This window comes from Protopterus annectens, chromosome 7.part0 (genome assembly GCF_019279795.1).
Source record: "Protopterus annectens isolate FY-2018-M chromosome 7.part0, PAN1.0, whole genome shotgun sequence".
Taxonomy (NCBI): Eukaryota; Metazoa; Chordata; order Ceratodontiformes; family Protopteridae; genus Protopterus; species Protopterus annectens.
Genome location: NC_056739.1, coordinates 1,081,694,329 through 1,081,718,587, shown reverse-complemented (window position 1 = coordinate 1,081,718,587; position 24,259 = coordinate 1,081,694,329). Strand labels below are relative to the sequence as shown.

Sequence of the window (24,259 nt, the reverse complement as noted above, 5' to 3'; positions counted from 1 at the left end):
TGCAAAAACACTGATCGTCCTGAACACGAAATCTGAAATGTCAAATCGTCATGGTTGGCCCGTCTGCGGTACAGCTCCATAAGATAAGTGTGGGATAGTTACGGACTTTATGGATAGGGTGCGAGTTAAGGTAAGTGCATAGATAGTAATGTATGTGAGATTTAGTGTAGGGTTAGAAGTAGGGTTTTGTTAAGTGTATGTGTGTGGATTATTTATTTTGTTTGGGTTTAGCTTCTTAAGGTAAGTGTGCAATAGTTACGGACCTTACGGTTAGGGTACAGGTTAAGGTAAGTGCATGCATGATGGTATATGCAAGATTTAGTTTAGGGTTAGAATTAGGGTTTTGGTTAGTGTATGTATGTAATTTATTTTGTTTGGGTAGGTAGTATGTAGCGGGTGGTGAGGTGGAACAACTATGACTGTTCGAGTTTTTGAATTTCCCGGTTTAGGGCATTCGGTGTATTCGCGGTTCGCGTAATACGTGAAGGTGTTTATGTATTCGGTGAACAGGACTTTCACAGTTCCAATATAGACCCAAGCACACATACTGCAAACATTTTGCACACTCTAAGCTACTTCAAACTCTAGTTATGCTTTGAATGGCTTCAGTCAATGCAAAACAGTAGTTTATGCCAAAACACAGTCGATTACTAAAAACATACAGTTGCCTTGCCTTTTAAGCTTACTTTGCTTTTTATTTTTTATTGCATTAGTTATGCCCATTTAACCTCTTATCATACTCATTAAACTTTTCTTGTGTTCGTTTTACTTTAAACATGCTAATTATGTAAGCCGGAGGTAGTTCTGAACCCCACAAATACTTTTGATAGTTTTATCAAATATCATGGTTTTGAAGATTTTGTTAAATTAATAATGCGTTTTGTCTTTTGTTTAATTAATAATGTGTTTTGTGCCCTACAAATGCTCCTTTTCATTTTCTTTGGAAAATAAATCATTTGTGCAAGTTTTGGTTACCTGAAGTTAGCTTCTGGCCCTTTTTAATTGTTTCAGCACTGTATCACCCAACCTGCTCAATATACCTTCACTGTCAACTCTGCACCTCATGGCTTGAAGAAGTTGCACTGTCAATCCTGGTTCTGACACCATATTGCTCGTACGGTCAGGATAAAACATACGAACAGTTGTGGGTTTGGTTCCAGCAGCTTTATTACACACAAACATCAGGACTGAGGCTTAGTAACTTAAACTTAAATTTAAATAAACTTATAAACAAGACTGACTACTACACTCATACATGTTAACACTCTGGTGGTTCTCTCAAAATGGCACTGCTGCCTGCATGTGTTCACTATATATATATATATATATATATATATATATATATATGTATGCACATGCCCTCTTCAGGAAATGCTTCTTAAGTTATAACACACGCTCTGCTCTAAAAATATATCCTCCAAACTAACCCTACTATTCTATCAAAGAATGAAAATTATTTTACTGAATTACTCACAGAATTCCAGCCAACTCTTCTGAATATGTTCTCTACATCAAGATCTACCAACAATCACAGTATTTTCTTATGTTCTGCTTTTCTTGGGATCATCACTATTCTTATTGATGCTGTCAAATGTTTGCTCCCATCCGCAAAACCACACTGGTCCATATCTATTAATTTTGGCAACACATTCTCCATTCTCTTAGCTTGCACAGATAACCACTTTGTAATCATGGTTTAAAATTTAAATGGGTCTAGAAGGTAGAAGTTTTAAAAGAAACCGGGTCAGAAGTTTTTTTTACACTCTGTAATACAGTCACCACATCTTTTTTTCCAAGATGATGATGCTTCCCCCTTTTAAAATACTATTATGCAAAATCCTGTAGTTTTTTGCCACTTTCTTCCCTTGTAACTTTCAAACTTCCACAGGAATGCAACCTACTCCTGGAAGCTTTACATTTGGATTGACTACATATCACTATATATATTTGTTTACATTTATGCCTTTTCTTTGTTTCCATCAAATGCCTTTTATACAAATGTTCATAAAAAATGCCACTGTAGGATCTCTGGTTAATTTTATTGTCATAGGTCGTTTGATAATTCTTTCTACTTTTTATTGCCCAATTCATTGTACTTTCTTTCATCTTCCAGAGTTATGAATAAAGAGTTACTTAACAACCTTTCTAAACTCATGCATATTATCCAACTATTTTTTATTTTACCTTTAGCATTCTACAGTTGCTCTTCTTCTGGTCCTGTGAAATTCCCCTTGGTTTGCAATTCTTTAACATTTGTAAGTCCTTCTAAATAATTCTTATTACTTCCTTTTCACCCCTTTCTTTTATTTCTACTCTTTTTAAATTCCATTTTTTTATCCTGCTCACTAGCTATCCCTTCTGAAGAAATTACCTTCCCTAATAATTCTCAATTTTTTATTACAAATTCCTCTCTTAACAGGTAAGTATGAAAGAGCCAGAGCTTCATTTTTACTTCATTAAACTAAATCTTTATCTTCTTTTTTTATTGGGACATGATCAGAAACAGTTACTAGGTATGTGTCGAAACTTTAATACACATGCTCATGCATAACAGTTCTTGCCAGCCTAACCCAGTTATTTTTCCTTTGGGAATAACAAACAGATTCTGTCAGAGTTCTCAGTACTGAATTTACATTTTCCATAACAAATATTCTTACATTTTTCTTCATATATATACTCTCTATTGTTACCTTCTCTTCTAGGTCCTCCTACAACATCCTTATTATTCCTAATCAAGTTCTACTCACCACACAAATACTCCCTGCCGAAAGCTGATCATTTCCACCACAATTTTCTTAAGCTCAATATCATCAGTTTTTGGTAGAATATAAGTGCATGTTAGTGGAATCCTCCTCCTCCTCACCCCTTGCGCCAACAGTCCCTTACTCCAACAGATGACCATTATATTTTTTCCTCCAGTATCACTACTGGAGTCCTTCTAGGAATCAATATTATTAATTCCCTTTTCCTTTGCTCCAGATATCATGCTGAATGTCCGTCCTGAAATCTTTTCTTTGTCAAATTCACATGCACTTTTCAATCCAAACATCTCCTGCAACACTATTACTTGCACCCTACATTTCTTAAAATAATTCAGTACTCTGTCTGTTTATTCCTGTAAAGTCATAAGCCATTTACATTCCATGATAAGGACAAAGTAGCTATCATGAAAGAAAGCTACAAATTCTAACCATTACAGACAACAGTTTTTTGAATATGTACTCACTTTTGACTTACATGCACACACTGTTTGGCAGGCTGATCCAAGACCCATTTGAACCTATGACACATTTTTCATTAACTTTTTGCTTCAAAATGAAAATGCTCAACAAAAATAAATACATTTTAGAACCCTATTCTTTTTTAACTTACAACAAACACACCCAACTATGTACCTTTTCAATAAATTAAGTTTACTTTACCCGTCCAAATAGGAGCAACTGCCCTAAATTGATGGCTGCTCCAACAAGCATTACATGTTATATCCTGCATTCTCACTGATTGCTCTCTCCTTTTCTCATCTCTACCCCCCCCCCCCAATTTGTAAACAGTTTGTATGTTTTCAGTAAACACTTTTATTCCTAAGAAAAAGTGCACTGGCTACCTTTAAATGAATAAAATAAACTGCGCACTGATCTATTAAATGTGTTAAAGTATTAAGGATAATGAGGAGGTTAGCACTTCATATTCACTTCCCACAGTTTCAAACTATTTTTCACTGAACTGCTTACCGCTTTATATTTAAATGTTACTGAATCTTTGTCCATTTCCCGTAGGATGATGTACAACCTTCCCTCAGTCAACTGCCTGCACTTGCATACTTCATATGTCCTACTGCGAAAGCATTTGCAAAAGGAAAAAAAGTTAATTATGCAGAAGCAAGGAACTTATTTTCCATGCCTTTTGTTATATTCTCTTATTTTTTCAAGCCTGTTTGCTTAAAAAACCTTGTCCATAGCTTAAACCAAAGGACATTAATCTAGAATACTCCCCCCCCACATAAAGTGGAGAACATTATCTTAATTCTACATATAATTTGATCAATAAACATTTACAACTAACCAAACAGCCCAAGGTCAAATTACTTTAACTTGCTTCTATTCATCTTTCTTATCTTGCTACAAAAACCTGTTTATCTTACAACTAAGATAAAGTACTTGCTTGCTTTAATACCACTGACATAAGCATCAATCAATTAAAAGATTAGTAAAAAAAATACTCCTGTTTTGAATACAAGACAACCTCTACCGTCCTCCATCTGAGCTGGACCAGCAATGTCATTCCTGGGGGGGGGGGGGGGGGGTCCTTGAACTCAAAAATGTGGGCAAGAGTGGCCATATCTGGAATCTTCTGCTCACTATGTTTCTCCAATCTGTGGTGGCACTTCTAAGAACTGCATCATATGTAAGGGCAGTATCAGGTAGAAGTCAGGACTAATGTGACACAACTGGAAGAGCCAGTATATTGGATTATTTAGCAAGCAGAGTAGTACGCAAGACTCAACATTGCAAACGTACAGCAGTATGTCTGGGACACCAAACATTACAAAATATAGTTTGCCAGCTTATAACCTATCATAGGTGTTTGCTAGGCTAACGATCACAAGGGACTAAGTCTAGCCATGCATCCCAAATCTCTGACAAGTTCTGATACCCTTGATCAGTGTAAGCAGGGGCCATGGAGATGAACCATTTACAGGTTGCCTGTGTTCATTAGAGAGACAGATGCCAAACCAGGGATGAATTTCTGGTTCCCCATCCAAATGTCCAAGTTGTACTTGAATTGGGTTAAGGAGGAACTCTGCTTCACATGGATGGGGATCCTGTTCCACAGACAGGGGAGTCTCCGGGATATATACCCGTCTCTCCAGCAGGTTCTATTTATATCACAGGCAAGGTTCAAGTCTTTAGAACTTTCTACTCATCAATCCTGCTACTTCTATCTATTACGGCTCACATACATAATACAGAATTTAACACACAATCTATGTACACTACCCCTTTCCCAGACCCACTACAATTAAAGCATACAAATTTAATAATAGCACCAACTATCTATAATCTTACAAACATAAACCATGCATCATTTACCTTACTTACATAACAATCTTATCCTGATGTTACACAGAAATATAAGTTTATATCAAAATACTTAACATTTATAGTTCACAATGCATCACAGCTCATACTTAGTAGTGATATTCACCTGGCCCCCAAACCAATCCACCCCATCTAGATCTTCACACCTCAACCCAGCCCCAACTCTTAACTTTCCCCAGAAGAGGTACTGACGTACTACTACTAAACATAAATCTCAGAAGTGTCATGAACAAAATTCAAGATTTGCATGCCATCTTTGCTCTATATACTCCAGATATAGCCACTACAACAGAAACCTGGCTAGAACCGGACATCTCTAGCAGCAAAATACTTCCCCCAGGATACGATATAAATAGGCTAGATAGACAACAGAAAAAAGGTGGCAGTATCACCTTTCTATACAAAAACAATCTCAGTTTAGAAACTTTAGACTTAACCATCTCAAACTTTACCACCGAAATACTGTTTACTAAACTAACAATTAATCCAAAGAAACATCTGAACACAGTTTAGCCTATATCACATCTGGGAACAATCTGACTACTCTAGAACACATCCTAAATTAGACAGAAACATCCCTCCCTCAGGAAACAATTATAAAGGGGACTAATGTGGACGGACTCTCCTGTAGCTCTCAAAATTCCTCTGACCACATTAACCTACACATTTTCGCACAAACAATCCAAACTTGTACTAGAGTAGATAAATTCAGTCATGGACTGGCTCCTTACAAACAAACCAAATTTAGCCCTAAACTTTGGCTGTCTCCCAGATAGCCACAGTGACCATATTCCAGCTTACATTCTCAGACACCAAATAAAGCCACAAATACGTACCACCAAATCTGAGATAAGAAAAAAAAAATCTACCCCCAAGATTTTATAACTAGTTTAAAAATGCAACTGGGCACCACTCAAAAATCTTCCTTTAGATGCTGCAGTTTTAATACTTTAACTCAACCTTCCTCAATATCCTAAACATCTTGGCCCCCAAGAACAATAAGGATAAAAACACTTATGCCCCCTGGCTAACCAAACAAACAAGATCTCCATTAAAAACTAGACATAAGGCCTGGGAGAAATGGCTCAATGACAAAACTACAAACATATCTAAAACTATGAAATAAATCTCAAAAACATATTAAACAGGTTAAAATAATTACTTTAGAAGTACCCAATCAAAAAAAATCTAAGAAACCCACAAATATTCTGGGCTGCTACCAAAAAATCCTTACAGCCAGGACAAACAAGTGCCCCCTCCCCAACACTCACCAATACGAAAGACAGCGCAGCCTCACAATTTAAAAGATACTTCACTGAATCCATACTAGCCCTCACAAACAATAAATGCTCTTCCCCTACCCAGGCTCGCACAGTACCCAAGCTTGATCTAAATAACTTCTCTTTTCAACCTGTCCTAATAAACACCACAGTTAAATATCTCAAAAGTTTTAAACTTACTACACATGCTGCCGACTATCTACTGCCAAACATCTAAAAATCACTGAAACAATATCCTATCCAGTATCCATATTAATAAATTGATCCATTTCAGAACAAGCCCCTAAAATTTGGAAAGTCTCATACCATCCCTCTACATAGCTATACTATCACCATTATCTGAAATACTTGAAAGGTGCATCCATTCACAAATCTTAATCTAATAGCCAACAATCTTCTAACATTCAGCATGGTTTCTGGCCTAATCATAGTACCACCACTGCCGTTGTAACATTAACCACCATCACAATGAAGGCAGTTTAGTTTCTTCCATCTTTCTTGAGCTGTTGAAAGCTTTTGATACGGTCTCTCATTCTGAACTCTTAACTACACTCTCGGAACTTAAATGTAGCCATTCTGCACTTGCTTGGTTCCAGCAATATCTAACTGGTTGCCTGCAAGCTGTAAAACAGCAACAAAACCTCTCTTCACCACGGCCTGTAACCTTGGGAGTACCACAGGGATTTATTCTGGGTCCTCTCCTTTTTATTATCTTTATTAACAATCTCCATACTGCCACCCCACTTGCCTCTGTAGTTCAATATGCAGACAATTCCCCCCTGATATGTGCCACCCCAACACTACAAAAACTCCAAAAATTCACCAAGCAGTCATTCAATGCAGTGGAATCTTGCCTGAGCAATGCACAACTTATACTTAACCCTACCAAAACAAAACTCATGCTTTTTTCTCCAACTAGAGTTGCAGACCCCCACCCACCATTCAATACATCATTAAATCATACAATTATTTATCCAGTTCCCCAAACAAAATTACCTGGAGTAGTCACTGACCATAATATGAAATTCGACATACACATCATAGACAATACAAAGAGTCCACAAAATACTAAGAACCCTGTACAGGAATCATCACTTTCTAAACAAATCTTCAAAGGCCACTATAGTAAGAACCCATCTTATCTCTACACTACTATATGCCTCACAAATATTAAGAAATGTGGCCTAGCAAAACTTAAAACTTGCTATACTAAAATTGCAAAGTTTGCTACAGAATCAAATTTCAGATCCCATCATTATAAAACAACTATCTTGGCTTGAACTACCAAATCTACTTGCTTATAATTAATTCACCTTTGCCCACTGAATACTGAATCAGTCAGAAAAAAAAATATTTCAGAATCTATTAATACACTACTCCAATAACAGGGCATTGCATTTCACTAACAAATCCTTCTTAAATACATCCAAACCTAACAATGTAGTTGGAGTTTCACTTTACTCAAACTGCATAGCCCAAACTTGGAATTTCCTGCCATTAAATATTAGAACTAACACTTCCAACTTCTCAAATCACACCTGTCTGAAACCTGGTCCTGCTCTTGCTCAAACCCTGGTTAGGAAATAGATATCTTAAGGCAGCTAAAAGAACACAACCAGTTATTTTTGTATTTGAATAGTATACCCTAAGCATATGTATACTTAAATTGCTTGCTTTTTTCTTTTTTTAACCTTCAATCACAGGACTGCTATTATTTTTATTCCTACCTAGACAACATGATTGTATTAGTGAAATGCATAACATGTATTTTTCATTCTGTGCTTGTATCGGAGACTGAATCAACATTTGTATCTGTACATTGTATATGTATCATACTGTTATTTATAAATGTGGTGCTTTTCTCCCCGGGGCTTTACTGAAAAAGGGCATTTTGTCCAGTCGGACTTTCCTGGTAAATAAATGTAAAATAAATAAAACGGGCATCCAAAATTCCATTCTGTGCTCACCCTTAATTAAGGACAATTTTGACCATCCTTCTTGTGAGGGCAAACGTTTCGAGTCTATGGCCCTAACCACAACCATCACCACAATTATAGGCTAGATGGTAGTCCAACTTCAACACTAAGGGTTGGAATAAAATCTTAAGAAAAACAAAAATCTTGCCAGTAATCCAGATAAACGCTCTAGTCCAAAACGGAAAAATAAAATGTCTTAAAATACAAGAACCAGAGCGAAGCAGAGCTCGAATGTAACCAAAAGAACTTTTATTAAAACACAACCAGACTGCAGGTCAGATAAGCGCTTTCACTCAATGAGCTTCATCAGATCACAAAGACCAAGGCCCATAAGACCTCTTATATATACAAGAGAGATAATCAGTACTAGCCTATCACATATAGCTCCTAATCAACCTGACAGATACAATAATAAATGCAACAAAGGACAATCACAACATATATACACGTATATGAATGTAAGTAAATATAAAAGATGTATATAAAAAATATACATATGTATATGTGTGTATGAAAAAGATGTTAAAAGCATATATAAGCATAAATATAATACATAAAATATATATATATATATATATATATATATATATATATATATATATATATATACATACGTATGTATACTGAGTAATATATCATTCTTATAAACTGAACTCATAAAGAATGGTATAAACACTAATATGCACATGTCTTGACTTTATAATTTAATATTCCTGCGTTCCTAAGTGCTGGTTTAATTGAGGCTCTCTCATTTAAACCAAAGCCTCTGTCCGCTCTTAACCTAATGATCCATTTACTCTCACTGCTTTCAGTGTGATTCCTAATATCACCTCTCCGAATATTGGGGGTGATAACCTCAAGGGCTCTAAATAAAAAGTTATGTTCACTCCCAAACTGCATAACATGCTTAGCTAGGGCATTATGTGGTGATTCCTTCCTTATATGATAAATATGTTCGCGAATCCTTTCCTTAAATTGACGATTCGTTTTCCCAACGTAGAAGGCGTTACAAATTCGGCATACTGCCAAATATACTATATTACAAGTGCTACAATTAGCATCTACCTGTGTATTGAACATAGTGTGTAGATCTGGATGCAAAAAACAGGTGTTAATGTCTATAAAGGCACAGTAACTACAGTGCCCACATGGTTTGATATGTGTAGGATCAAAATGTTGTCCTTGTTTCCTAGAATAACAAAGCATCCTTCTCAAATTAAGTTTATTCCTAAAGAGGAACTGAGGCTTCATTCCTACCACCTTCTTAATATTTTCATCAGTACAAAGAACTGACCAATGTTTAGTGATAATGTCTCTGATGGCTGAATGATCAGTGGTATAAGGTATAGAAATCCTAACCTCTGACCCCATATCATGTATAGCTTTCTCAGCAATTATTCTCTTAGGTCCAAAATAAGGAGCTGCTGTATCTAACCTAAGTTCTTTAATGTTCATAAGGTTATTTTCAACCTCATAGGAACTATAACCACGATCAATAAATCTTTGCTTCAGGTTAGCTACCTCAGTAATAAAACCTTAATCAGTGGCATTCAATCTAGAGGTCCTCATTCCTTGACCTTTAATAATGTTTTTAAAAATATGTTGTGGATGCATACTCGTACGCATCAACAGCGTGTTGTAATGGCATGCTTTACGATACACCCCTGTATTGATCAAACCACATTCAAGTCTCTCTATAAATAGGTCTAAAAACTCAATCCTAGATCTAGAGTAATTCATAGTAAATTTCAAAAAATCTGTAAGCTGATTCATTATACTATGAAATGAAGCTAACTCATCTTCACATCCTCTCCATAAAACAAAGACATCATCGACAAAACGTCGATAAAATACCACATGTTGTTCAAAATCACTAGTCCTAAATAACACTTCATGTTCCCATTGCGCCAAGAACATATTAGCATAACTATTGGCGCAAGGCGTACCCATAGCAACTCCTCCCTGTTGTTGATAAAACATATCATGAAAAACAAAGATATTGTTCTCTAAAATCAACTCTAGGAAATGTGCCAACAAATCAATTTGCACTATTGAGTAGTCACTATGTCTTGAGAGATAATCTGTGATGTAAGTAATCCCTAACTCATTCGGTAAAACCGTGAACAAGGACTGGATGTCAAAAGTAACAAACACCAAGCTCTCTATTTCATCTATATTGCCCAGACAGTCATAGAGATCTAGCAGAAACTGTTTAGAGTCCTTAAGTACTGTCTGGTTATTGTTAAGAATAGGACGTAAATGTTTCTCAACATACACAGACATATGTTCAGTAATCCACCCCTGTCCAGAGACTATAGGTCTCATCGGGGGATTGCTAATGTCTTTGTGTATCTTAGGGAGTCCTTGTATTACCGGAATCAACGGTGCTCTAATCAGTAGGTAATCATATAATTCGTGATCTATAACCCTGCCTTTAAACATATCTAGCAGAGTATCTGATACATATGTAATGGTGTCTTGCACTACTCGTTCATCAACTTCCTTGTAAAATTGGTCAGTTAGCAGAGTGTTCATGGCAACATAATATTGGTCAGTATCCATTATAACTATCCTGCCGCCTTTATCGGCTGGCCTTATAACTATGGACTGTGATGCCTGTAATTGTCAAAGGCTCTCTCTTTCTAAATGAGTCAAATTACCTTTTCTTCTAGGAGTTGTTTTATTGAAATACTCATATAAAGCATCTTCCGTTAGCTTCAGATAGGCCTCAACTAGGGGATGGTGTGGAGGAACAAAACTACTCAAATTCTTAAATCTTGGTAGTCCCTCAAATCCACCCATGTCACCAGCACTCAAGCCCTCTTTGTCGGTAAAAATTAATTTAAGCATTACATTCCGACAAAAGAGTCTCATGTCAATCACAGTATCTGTAAAATTGCTATAGCTACTCGGAATAAAATTAAGGCCTTTATTCAAAAGATTCTCATCATGTTGTGTTAATATATAACTAGAGATGTTACAGATCAGTGAGTGTGTATTAACTTCAGGTACCGAAACTGTGGAAGTCAAACCATCAAAGACTAACTCAACTTGTTTCTCCACATCTTCTTGATGGTTTGATGTGGCATAAACTCGTCCGACAGTTTCCGTTTCTGTCGGCCTCTGCTCAACGACCTGCCCCTCTTCATTCCTTTCTCCTTGCGTACAGGCAAAGGAAAAGGGATAACTCCTCCTATACTCACTGTATTATTCACTACATTAAGAGTGTTCTTTGATCTAACAACACCATCGTTAACCTTGATATTACTCGTGGGCACTCTGTTCGTAATCTGTACTACAGGGTACAGATTCAAACAGTTTGCCTCATCTGCCTCATTGCTCACTGCTACAGGTGTAGTAATAATAGTGTCAGGAACCTCATTACACTCTACATGTGTAATATTAATCATCTGTATCATTAGAAGCCACAACGTTTCGTGTATCAACAGGCACATCATTAGGCGTATTACACATTCTAGATCTATTCCTATTAGAAGTGCACATAACTTCCCTATTGCTCAAAGATCCACTATGCAATACATTTATGCTCATTAAGTAACACATCACGCTTATTAAAAGTAATTCGCTTATCTACATTATCCTGTACACCAGTAATCAAGACATTGCTGTTCACATTATTGACATCATTTTGTCCGTATCTAGGCCATACAAAAACATGGCCTAATTTAAAAAATCCTTGTGGTCTCTAACAATCTTATTTCTCTTTTGCTGGAGTAGCTTCCGTTCCAAAGCCGAAACTCCATCCAAAAGGCTTTCAAATAATGGTTGAACGGCAGTATTCGGGAACGTATTAAAAATATATGTTGTTGTTGTTTCCTAATGCTCTCCGTTAGAGCTGACTCCTCAGGAGCAAAAAAGTCAATAAGCAGTTGTAAATATTGTCTGCTTACCTCCAAATTAATACGCTGCCATTTCGTCAACAGTTCTGGGTAGTGCTCACCCTGGTTGGGCATGTTAAACACCCGCAGTCCTCTGGGTACAATATGTTTGTCTAAGCAATATTGGAAATGCAAGCGTTGAGTCTGCAAACGCTTCAGTCGGAAAAAATCTTTCTCCAAAGTATCAAGTGAATGCTGCAGCTTCTCTAAATCAGTCGTCGTTCCGTTGTCGTCATCAGTATGTTCCACATCCTCCAGTTGCCAAGAATTCACCTTGGAGCACGCGAGGTATTGTTCAAACCTCTTGTGCAAATAGACCATTGAGCCCAGGTCTACACCCCGGGGCTCATAGTAGAGTTCAATATTACCCAAATCTTGCATAGCTCCGCTTCCAGAAAAGGCAAGAATAGCAAATAAAATAGTAAGAAAAACAAAAATCTTGCCAGTAATCCAGATAAATGCTCTAGTCCAAAACGGAAAAATAAAATGTCTTAAAATACAAGAACCAGAGCGAAGCAGAGCTCGAATGTAACCAAAAGAACTTTTATTAAAACACAACCAGACTGCAGGTCAGATGAGCGCTTTCACTCAATGAGCTTCATCAGATCACAAAGACCAAGGCCCATAAGATCTCTTATATATACAAGAGAGATAATCAGTACTAGCCTATCACATATAGCTCCTAATCAACCTGACAGATACAATAATAAATGCAACAAAGGACAATCACAACATATATACACGTATATGAATGTAAGTAAATATAAAAGATGTATATAAAAAATATATATAAAAAATATACATATGTATATGTGTGTATGAAAAACATGTTAAAAGCATATATAAGCATAAATATAATACATTCACCCCAGAGATCACTTCCGTGGCTCTGCTCGACAGTGGCACAGGAAAATAATTTTCTTGGGTGGCAAAAGCCAGGGTACCTTTTTGACTGGGCTTGTATAGGCCCCAGGGCCGATAGCCTAGTACCTACCTATGAGCACAGGAGCGCACACTCTAATCAAGCATGCTGAACTCATTTGAAAATAGAAAGTCAACATAATGTGGTCCCAGATTTCTATGATAGACCAAAAAGACTTCAGGAGCCCACTCAAATATGCCTACTGAAGACACCAACCACTGAGGTGAGGAACTGTTTAAGGTGCCAAGAGGAACCTCCACCAGCACTGGTGCAACTTAAAAGGTGGTGAGCCTATTCCTGGCAGTGATGGTGCTAAAAAGTTAATGCCAAACTAATACACCTTCCAACATAGCAAAACCAGACAATCGAAGTGTTACTACTCAATGCCATGAGTCTTAACAAGAAATTCCACACCCTGGAGAATGCAGACTTCTATACAATTACCGAGACATGGTTTAAGGCCATGGAGAGCAGGCCAGCAGTGCAGGGTGACTGTACTTCCACACATTTAGGTCAGCTACTGCATAGGGAGGGAATAAATATGTAAATGTCTTAATCTACATAAAAGATGAGCTCACCCCAAGGCTTTTCAAACAAGATGATGCAACTGAGCTTCTCCGCGTCCAAATAGTTTAGGTCTCCCTCTATGACCCACAAAACTCGTACCTCTAGAGGTATTGGAGATGCTCACCATTCAGCCCAATACCATGTTCATGGGTAACTAACTGTTCCATCGTTAACTGGAAATCATATACAACACCAACCATGCAGTCCCAAAAATTCCTCTTCTTTGTAAACAAACATCCTGTGTCAGACAGTCCATACTCCCACTAGGGGCAAATACATACTGGACCTGCTCCTCACTAATCTGGAAGAATGATGTACACCCCTAGTGTAACGTCAGACCATAAAGCTGCCTCCTTAGAAATAAAAATAAAACCTGCACCCTCAGCTAACCCTGCAGCAGTTAATAAAAACTATTCTAATGCAAACTTCCTAAGTGATATCCTGGCAAAATTTCAAGGCCCCATCCAAATCCTGACAACACAGCTGCCTATGTGGATTGTTTTCACAGAAACTCTGTACAATTGTGTAATATATGCATGGAGACAGATGTGCCTATGAGGAATAAGCTCAGAACAAACTCAAAAACAAACCACCCAGGTGGAATCCTAAAAAAAAGGTTGTACAACAAAAGGAAGAAAGTCATGGCAAAGGTTTAAACAGGATAAAAAAACTTTCTTATCAATATAAGCAAACTCAAAGGGCAAATGAAGTTTACCAAAGAAAATCTGAGGTAAAATAGCCTCCCAGATGAAGGACAACCATAAATCTTTCTTTACATATGTCCACAACCTCAAAAGTAGTGCACCAAAATGTGCTGAACTAAATGCAAATGCAGCCACCTACACAGAGCCAGCAGACAAATTAAGATCCAATTTTATCCACCCACTCCCTGTGGTCACCCCTCAGGAAATACCACAGAACATAACCACCTCACCCCCAAATATCACTAGGAAGCAGGTCCTAAATGCACTTCCAAGGTCAAAAAACACTGCAAGGTCAAAAAACACTGCATAAATTAACCCAGATAATGTCCCACGATGCTTCCTAACTAGCATGAAATACCACCCTGTCAAGATCTTTGAAGTCACTATTCTACCTCAACCTCTAATCAGTCTTCCTTACATGAGAATGAAGAACTGCAACAGTCATTCCTCTGCACAAGAGTGGGCCTTCTACAGATCCCAGAAACTACAGTCCTATAAGTGTAACCAATGTCATATGGAAACCCATGGAAAGAATTACTTTGTAAATAACATAGGAAACCTTAAGATACAGGATCCAACCCAATTTGTTTTTTGTCAAAGGAACAACATGCCTTCTCAACCTAATGGATGTCTTTAAGATGGTCAACAAGGCAATGGATGATGGCAAAACAGTGTACACTGCCTACCCATGACCTTGCCAATGCATACTTATTTGACTATGCCCCTGTATTGCTCCCAACTAATATTCTTCCTAATTTTTCCCCACTCATCTCACATGTTAGCCCAAATAGTGCTCATCCCACACAGGGGTATCTCACTATCTGTCTTATCTTTATTAATCTTTGTTCCTTCAGATGACCTAACTTGTAAAACTATAAGGCCAATTTTAGTCTTTCAGAAGTGACTCACCTTGTAAAGGTATATGACTTACGCACCTCATATATATTGTAAAACAAAAAAATGTATTCCTGTATGCATGAAACATGCATGTTTATATTGTAGTTATTAAATTTTGCTATAATATTTTTGTTAAGCTTATTTACATATTGTTAGCAATGTACTTCTTAAACTAAGTTTACTGCTTGCACCTTAATAACGTTCTTTTTGTTGTGGAGCTTTTCTCCCTGGGTCTTTGCTGAAAACTTTTTTTTTTTCAACCCAGTCGGACACTACCTGGTTAACAAATGTAAATAAATAAAATAAATTTAACATTTGTTTACCAGGAAAGTCCGACTTGGAACGAAGACAATTTTCAGCGGAGGCCTGGGGAGAAACACTCCAGATGCATGTCTTTGTAAAGTAGAAGGAAACTCATATGAGCGCAGGGAATACATGCAGACTCCACACAGAAGGTACCCCAGCAGATAAGCAAACCGGAGAACCTCTTGCTGTGAGCAGACAATGCTACCACTGTGCCACTGCACCGTCCAATGATATGATATAATACCCCACTTGGGCATTGCAAACAAACTCATGGAATTATACAAAAATTCCCAAGTTACAGTCTGTATAGCCAGTTTCTTTATTCTTTGTTGACCTGTTTAGCCCCACTAGGCTAGTAGCCTCTTTTCAAAGGAGACATGAGGTGGTATCTATACTACTACGAGAAATTTGGTCAGGGCATCACTGCACTTACCCTACTCTTGCTGATAGGTGCCATGGGATCTTTTACATCTACCTGAACTAACACCAACTCAAGAAGACAGGATCTCCGCACACTCAGGAATGCAACACCTCCCTTAAGCTGCAATGTAGTGTCAGCACTCACTTGACCTGATGTGGGAGAACCCAGCACAGCCTTCTGCACTGAAGGAAAGTGTGCCACCTATTATGCAACTGACACTGAAGTTGGCTTTTACACAAGACACAGTCAGTTAGGATATGGGAGTCTATCACCACAATGAGGCCAGTCAAAAGCAGAATCACTCAGAGTTCTGTGCTTGGTCCTCTCCTTTTGGCATCTACTTCTCAGAGGTCAAAGCAAACATCAAGTTCCTCTGGCTGACCAAGTTTGTTGATAGCTGTAAACTTGGAGCAGTCAGAGAATCTCATGAAGACACCAATATCCTCCAGGAAGGCCTAACAGACAAATAACTGGAGTCAGAACCACAGTTTTAAAGCTCAATGCCAAGAATGCATACTACTACTCTTCTAAAAGTCAGCTACCCCAGGAAACTACCTCACTGATAATGCATCCCTAACAGTAGACCCAGTAGGTAGGGATTTAGAAATATATGTAGACAGTAACCTGGCTTTCCACCAACACGCTTCTAAGGTAGTAAAGAAATCATTCTATGTTGCTCAACTTATCAGCAAGGGTATACAGCACTGATGTCCAAGGAAATCATTGTTTTGTTGTTTTTGGTCCTCATCAAACCTATCATTAAGACCAATGTCCCCTTTGGTATGTTTTTGACTAACATCCACCAAAGATCCTGACAAAAAAAATATACGGTATAATGAACATATTCTATGCAGAACACATCAAAGTCCTCGCCCCATGCTCTGTATCCTACATATTGTTGAGGGGTGATTTATGTCTGGCATATGAGGAATCCCTGGATCCCACGCTCATGGACCTTCTGCATATCTGCAAAACAAGTGGCATTAGTACTACCTGATCCAAGGACTTAAACCTTGATTGTAACAAACAGAATTTACTTTAGGGACAGGTGTGTGTCCCAAAGAATACTCCTCCTTTGGAACAGGCTTCCCATCCACGTGAAGCAGAACTTGTTCCTAACCAAATGCGAGTGTAACCTGGACCAGTAGATGGGAAATCAGAAAGTCACCCCTGATCTGGATCCTACAACTACAATGGACAGAGGCAACCTGTAAATGCTTGACCATTCATGCTTAAGCTTGTATATGACCCTAAAATAAACCCCTAAAAATCCAAGGCATAAAAAAACAATTGTTGGATGCATTTGGGAAGCATGGCTATGCTTATAAAGGTCCGCAAAAGCATTAACCTAATATATACCTATGAACCTACAAGTACAACTCTCATACTTACAGCAGTAGCCTTCTCAAAACAAGACATGGCTTTACCCCCCCCCCCCAAGACAGCTGTATATTCTAAAATAAAATTAAGCCCCTTTATTTCCTTGTTCATCCAAAATCAAGCCACCAGGCAGAAAAACACAATGTACAGGGCAATCATCCTTATTAAGGTGTAGCACTACAATGCTTGCTTGTATGCTTCAATATGAGCAAAAATGTAATGTACTCAATACAGAATAACAGGATTCTTCATACTGCCTATAGATAGAACCTACTGCTAGTAGAAACTGAAATTTTAATAGCAAGTACATTCACTCTTTAAAAAGCCTGGCTCCATGGGGCACAGGGACTGAGTCTTACTATGACCCAGGCGACTGGGGTCTGATTAGAGACTCCAGCACTAGAGGAGTCAGGTAGGGAAATGGAGGAGGAGGAATGAAGGGGCATGGTCTGCAAGTGCACAGGAAAGCATGGCAATTACTATACCCTTGATGTAAGCCAGTGAAACCACTTTCTCTGCTTCAATGAAAGGGGAAGGACTGCTTGCTGGCAAAGTCCACTGCAAAAAGTGACAGGAGACCAAGAGGTCAGCCCACTCCATGGCAGTTTTCAACCCTTTAGCTAGACATGTGTACATGGAGAAAGAACTAAGGAAAATAAAACTCAAACCACTCCTAATGGCTGTTTGAAAAATGGTGGTCTGGTCAATTCAAACCACAGCAATGGGGAATGAATGGTTTGGCTGACTGAAGTGGGTCTGCTGATCAACAGTGGTACCAAAAACTGGAAAAAAATGAACTCGCCCCTTTTAACAATCATCTGTTCAGGTTACAGATGTTAAAGCTACAAGCTAGGTCAGGTTTACACTTTATGTATGTTAAGACCAGTATCTATGTGAATGAAGATTACAACAAAAATAAAACTTAATTATACTATGAGGTTAATGAACTATTAATACTGCTTCCACACTAAATCAATGGTAGCACCCCCCAAAGATGGACTTGGTGAGAACACAGCTACATTTTCAACTGCAAATCCAGAATGCTATTCCTATAACAGAATTTAGCACAACAATTAGGCAAAATCAGTACCTGAATAGCAATTATAGCTGGCACCTGCTTCTTCAAAAAATTCATTCTGTTGGAGAATTCCTTACGGACAAGATACCCTTTACATCTGGCTTGCAACTTCACAATCAGAGTTTCATTGGCATTCCACAGCTGTTCACGATTATAAGCTGCTGTTACTCCAGAGATGGTTGACTAGTTTGGGAGAGAAGAAAATACTATGGAATTTTACACCTTGCTGTTTGTAATGTAATCCTTTACAGATAAATTTATTAAAATTCCAACTGCAATTCAGTGTACATTTAAAACCAAGTAGCAGTGAAAAAAACAAATTTCTGTATCAGTAATTCAAATGGAAAAAGGTAGGAAGAACATGAGTACATCACCTCACTGTTGTCTAAATATGTAACATGGCAAAAGACCAGCAGTTTCCCCTCACAACCTATAGAGGTAGTATTTAGCAGTAGAACAAAGCATCCTACAGCATATGGATAATGTCTGTCATGAACAGATTTCAAGTATTCTTGGAGTGTACAGCACAACACTGCCTTAAAAATGCAAAGAATATGGTTATGCTGACCAGGCTGGGTCATATGACATATTATATGGTTATGAGTATGCAGGTGAGACTGCAATAATATATGAACGACTGACAGGTACCAGTATGCCAAATGGAGCTCTTGCAAAATGGACAGCAAGTATTTTTTAAACATTGGCAGGACACTTAAGGTCTCCCAATAAGATCTCAGTGGTGTTACTTGTAAACAGCTAACACCAAGCAATCTCCATGTTTGATAACCAAGGGCGTGGGCTGATCTACATAATTTTTAGCTGGAATTCATTGAGCTACTGTCTCATTAATTGCACAGTTTTGTGTAATTTTTGCTTCTCTATACTGCTTCACTGACATAGGTATTACGCTGTAAGAAGTAATACCCCAAGACACTGAGATTAAAATTTTTTGTTAACGAAACAAGCAGGTATATGTTTGCAAGGAAATGCCATAAAGACTTGTCACCAAAAAGAAAGTTTATCAGCTCTGTTCCTCCTCCTCTATCTGCAGCAATAATCCAAACACTTTTAAAAAAAATGAATACCACATTTAGTGTCTCTTGCAATTCCAGGATGACTGCTGTAAGCTCTGCTTTTCAAGGTTCTACAAATCATTGAAGCAAGTACCTCGTGGTTTGAGAATCATTAAAATGCCACCATACACCAGATTATATCCGGAGTTACTGAGCAAGTGGCAGAAGCTGAACTTGGATTTAAGTTTCAACTATATTAGACACTTGATGGACTTTTTCAAACGCATAGAAGAGTCATTACCCAATGAGATTAGTTAATATATACAGAAACTTCAGGATAATTTTCTGTCTGAAGCTGCTTGCTCAGCACTTGATATTACTAGTAATGCCTCTATGCTAGAAAGCAAGTTGCTGATGAAGAAGAAGATGAAAACCTGAGCTGGGACTTATCAGACTTTCGTTCTGGTAATGTTTTCTCTTGGCCCAAATCATCCATCACTATGAAATCTAGTGGAAGTGAATAATATTGGAATTGAGAACTCCAATTTTAGCAATGCAACTTTAAGCACTGCAGTTGTGGATATACATCTGAATGCTGTATACTTAACTGAATCAGATAATGTGGTTAATTCTGACTTTTTGTTAGGAGCAGATGATTGCAGAAAGACATCAGCACTATTAGCCCTGAATGCTCAGCAGTTTTTTTTCCATCATTACCACTACCTATCAGGGACAGCTCTGTACAGAGACACTCACAGAGTCGGAGAAAACTCCTCAAACCATCGGTGGAGCAAAAGAAGCACCCTATGGTCAACTGAATGTGGGAAATGAAAGCTCCCCAGTATGAAATATTTTGTCAGCTGATATGACTATTCAACAAATCTCTCTAATTGAGAGAGGCCTATCTTTCATACCCTCTATGAGGGGTGATTTTTGTGATGTCACATTCTGCTTGAAGTGTTTTTATGAGGAATATGTTTAAATTACTTTTTTGTAATGATTCTTCTGTTAGTGTATTTAAGAAACCTAGTAAGTTTGTACCTCATCTCCACTCATTACTAGAAGCTTTTTCTAGGGTTTGCGAGGTGGATTTACTACAAATTCTGAATGAACCAGGTATGACCAAAAGAAAAAAGTTTTTGTAATTTGACACATAGTTTGTTGCTATTAAACAGTTACAGGAGAGGGATCACTTAATTATTCGATCTGCTGGTAAAGGGGTCCAATAGTGGTCATGGATTTGGATTTTTATGTTAACAGGATGAATACACTTATCTGAGAGATGTACTTATGCAGTCATCCAAAGCATGGATATTGATATGATTCATAAGTTGCATACTGGCTTTTAGACTGTATAAGTACATACATAAATGAACTGCATAACTATTTGTTAAACTGAAAATCCGATTGTTAAAATTATGGACTACTGAAGATCCATAAAGAACCTACCTCACCTCCCACGAGGCTGACTGTCTCAGAGAGAGGACAGTTGACTGAATCGATCTCCAATTATGTTAAGAAAATGTTGACATCTGTTTTGAACATTGCTCATATTGTCCTCAGAGATACTAAACAGTTTCTACAGACCTTCTTTGACACTACACAATCTCTGTCTAACTCAAGACCTAATAATGATCACATTAGATGTTTTATTTACTATAATACCCAATGATGTAGGATTAGAATATGTGACAGTACATCTTGCTGCTAATAGTGAGTATTCTACTGGTCAGGTGAATTTGATTTGCATGTTTATTAAACTTGTTCTTGATGATAATGTATTCATTTTTGGGGACCAGTACTACTGGCAGAAGTTAGATGCAGCTATGGACACATCTTGTGCCAATAGCTACACCAACATTGCCCTGGCACACTGGGAGACTACAAAGGCCTTAAGGGATAGCCCCTTTCCTATGTTTATTCCCTATTACAAGCTATTTGTTGATTATGTTTTTCTTTTATTGTTGGGTTCAAGAAATCAGCTTGAATTGTTTCTGAATTTTCTTAATTCATCTACTACATTTTTACACTTCACTATGAAATCATCTGATTATGAGATTGACTTTTTTATATGTTTGAATTAGTAGAGATATAGCCACTGGGGATGCACAAGCCAGTGCATTTCTTTGTGCCGGTCCCAAGACCGGATAAATGGGGAGAGTTGCGTCAGGAAGGGCATCCGGCGTAAAACATGACCAAAACATTTCATGCAGTCACCAAGAAAAATTTTATACCGGATCAGTCGAGGCCTGGGTTAACAACGACCGCCACCAGTACTGTTAGCCTACAAGGTGCTGGCGGAAATTGGGCTACTGTTGGCCGAAGGAGGAGAAGAGGCGGAAGACATGGCCAAAGGCAGGAGGAGAGGAGAAAGGCTAGGACTGTGGCCGTGAGGGTCGGAACTTTGAATGTTGGCAGTATGACTGGTATAGGGAGAGAGCTAGCTGATATGATGGACAGAAGGAAGGTTGGTATATTGTGTGTGCAAGAGACCAGATGGAAGGGGAGTAAGGCTAGGTGTATCGGAGGTGGGTTCAAATTGTTTTATCATGGTGTAGATGGGAGGAGAAATGGCGTAGGAGTTATTCTGAAGGAACAGTATGCTGAGAGTTTCTTGGAGGTGAAAAGAGTGTCGGATAGAGTGATGTTTATGAAGCTGGAAATTGATGGTGTAATGATGAATGTTGTTAGTGCGTATGCTCCACAAGTTGGGTGTGCAATGGATGAGAAAGAAAAATTTTGGAGTGAATTGGATAAAGTGGTGATGACTGTACCCAAGGGTGAGAGAGTGGTGATTGGAGCAGATTTCAATGGGCATGTTGGTGAAGGGAACAGAGGGGATGAGGAAGTGATGGGTAGGTATGGAGTTAAACAAAGGAATGCAGAAGGTCAGATGGTAGTGGATTTTGCGAAAAGGATGGACAAGGCTGAGGTGAATACGTATTTTAACAAGAGGGAGGAGCATAGGGTGACATACAAGAGTGGAGGAAGATGCACACAGGTGGATTATATCTTATGTAGGAGGGCCAGTTTGAAGGAGACTGGAGACTGTAAAGTGGTGACTGGAGAAAGTGTCATTAGACAGCATAAGATAGTGGTTTGTAGGATGACTTTGGTTATCAAGAGGAGGAGGAGTGTGAGGGCAGCACCAAGGATCAAGTGGTGGAAATTGAAAAAGGGTAATTGTGAGGTGGAGTTCAGGGATGAGTTAAGGCAGGCACTGGGGTGCAGTGAAGAGTTACCAAATAGCTGGGTAACTACAGCAGAGCTAGTAAGGGAGATAGCTAGAAAGGTGCTTGGTATCACATCTGGACAGAGGAAGGGCAAGGAAACATGGTGGTGGAATGAGGAAGTACAGGAGAGTACACATAGAAAGAGGTTTGCAAAGAAGAAGTGGGATTGTCAGAGAGATGAAGAAAGTAGACAGGAGTATAAGGAGATGAGGTGCATGGCAAAGAGAGAGGTGGCGAAGGCTAAGGATAAGGCATATGAAGAGTTGTATGAAAGGTTGGACACTAAGAAGGGAGAAAAGGACCTGTACCGATTGGCTAGACAGAGGGCCCGAGCTAGGGAAGATGTGCAGCAGGTAAAGGTGATAAAGGATAATGAGGGAAACATACTCACAAGCGAGGAGAGAGTGTTAAGGAGATGGAAAGAGTACTTTGAGGGGTTGATGAATGAAGAGAATGAGAGGGAGAGAAGGTTGGATGATGTAGGGATAGTGAATCATGAAGTACAATGGATTAGCAAGGAGGAAGTAAGGATAGCTATGAAGAGAATGAAGAATGGAAAGGCTGTTGGCCCAGATGACATACCTGTGGAAGCATGGAGGTGTTTAGGTGAAATGGCAGTGGTGTTTATAACCAGATTGTTTAATAAAATCTTGGAAAGTGAGAGGATGTCTGAGGAATGGAGAAAAATTGTTTTGGTACCGATTTTTAAGAATAAGGGTGATGTGCAGAGCTGTAGTAACTACAGAGGGATAAAACTGATCAGTCACAGCATGAGGTTATGGGAAAGAGTAGTGGAAGCAAGGTTAAGAAGGGGACATGATGATTAGTGATCAGCAGTATGGTTTCATGCCAGGAAAGAACACTACAGATGCGATCTTTGCTCTGAGTGTTTTGATGGAGAAGTACAGAGAATGTCGGAAGGAGATGCATTGTTTTTTTGTAGACTTAGAGAAAGCATATGACAGGGTGCCTAGAGAGGAGTTGTGGTATTGTATGAGGAAGTCAGGAGTGTTAGAAAAGTATGTAAGAGTGGTACAGGATATGTTACGAGGGCAGTGTGATGGCAGTGAGGTCTGCAGTGGGAGTGACGGATGCGTTTAAGGTGGAGGTGGGGTTACATCAAGGATCAGCTATGAGCCCTTTCTTATTTGCAATGGTGATGGACAGGTTGACAGACGAGATCAGACAGGAGTCCCCGTGGACTATGACGTTTGCAGATGACATTGTGATCTGTAGTGAGAGTAGGGAACAGGTGGAGGAGACCCTGTAGAAATGGAGATATGCTCTAGAGAGAAGAGGAATGAAGGTCAGCAGGACTAAGACAGAATATATGTGTGTGAATAAGAGGGAGGATAGAGGAATGGTGAGGATGCAAGGAGTAGAGGTGGCGAAGGTGGATGAGTTTAAATACTTGGGGTCAATAGTTCAGAGTAATGGTGAGTGTGGAAGAGAGGTGAAGGAGAGTACAGGTAGGATGGAGTGGG

At 38.5% G+C, this 24,259-nt stretch overlaps 1 protein-coding gene across 1 annotated transcript in view; it reads right to left on the bottom strand.

Moving 5' to 3' along the window:
• Positions 1-24,259, bottom strand: part of IQGAP1 (IQ motif containing GTPase activating protein 1) — a 1,927,315-nt gene that overhangs the window by 926,767 nt on the left and 976,289 nt on the right. Inside the window, exon 18 of the mRNA XM_044076373.1 lies at positions 18,542-18,712. Within this exon, the coding sequence (XP_043932308.1) occupies positions 18,542-18,712 (171 nt within the window). The remainder of the gene's footprint in view (positions 1-18,541; positions 18,713-24,259) is intronic.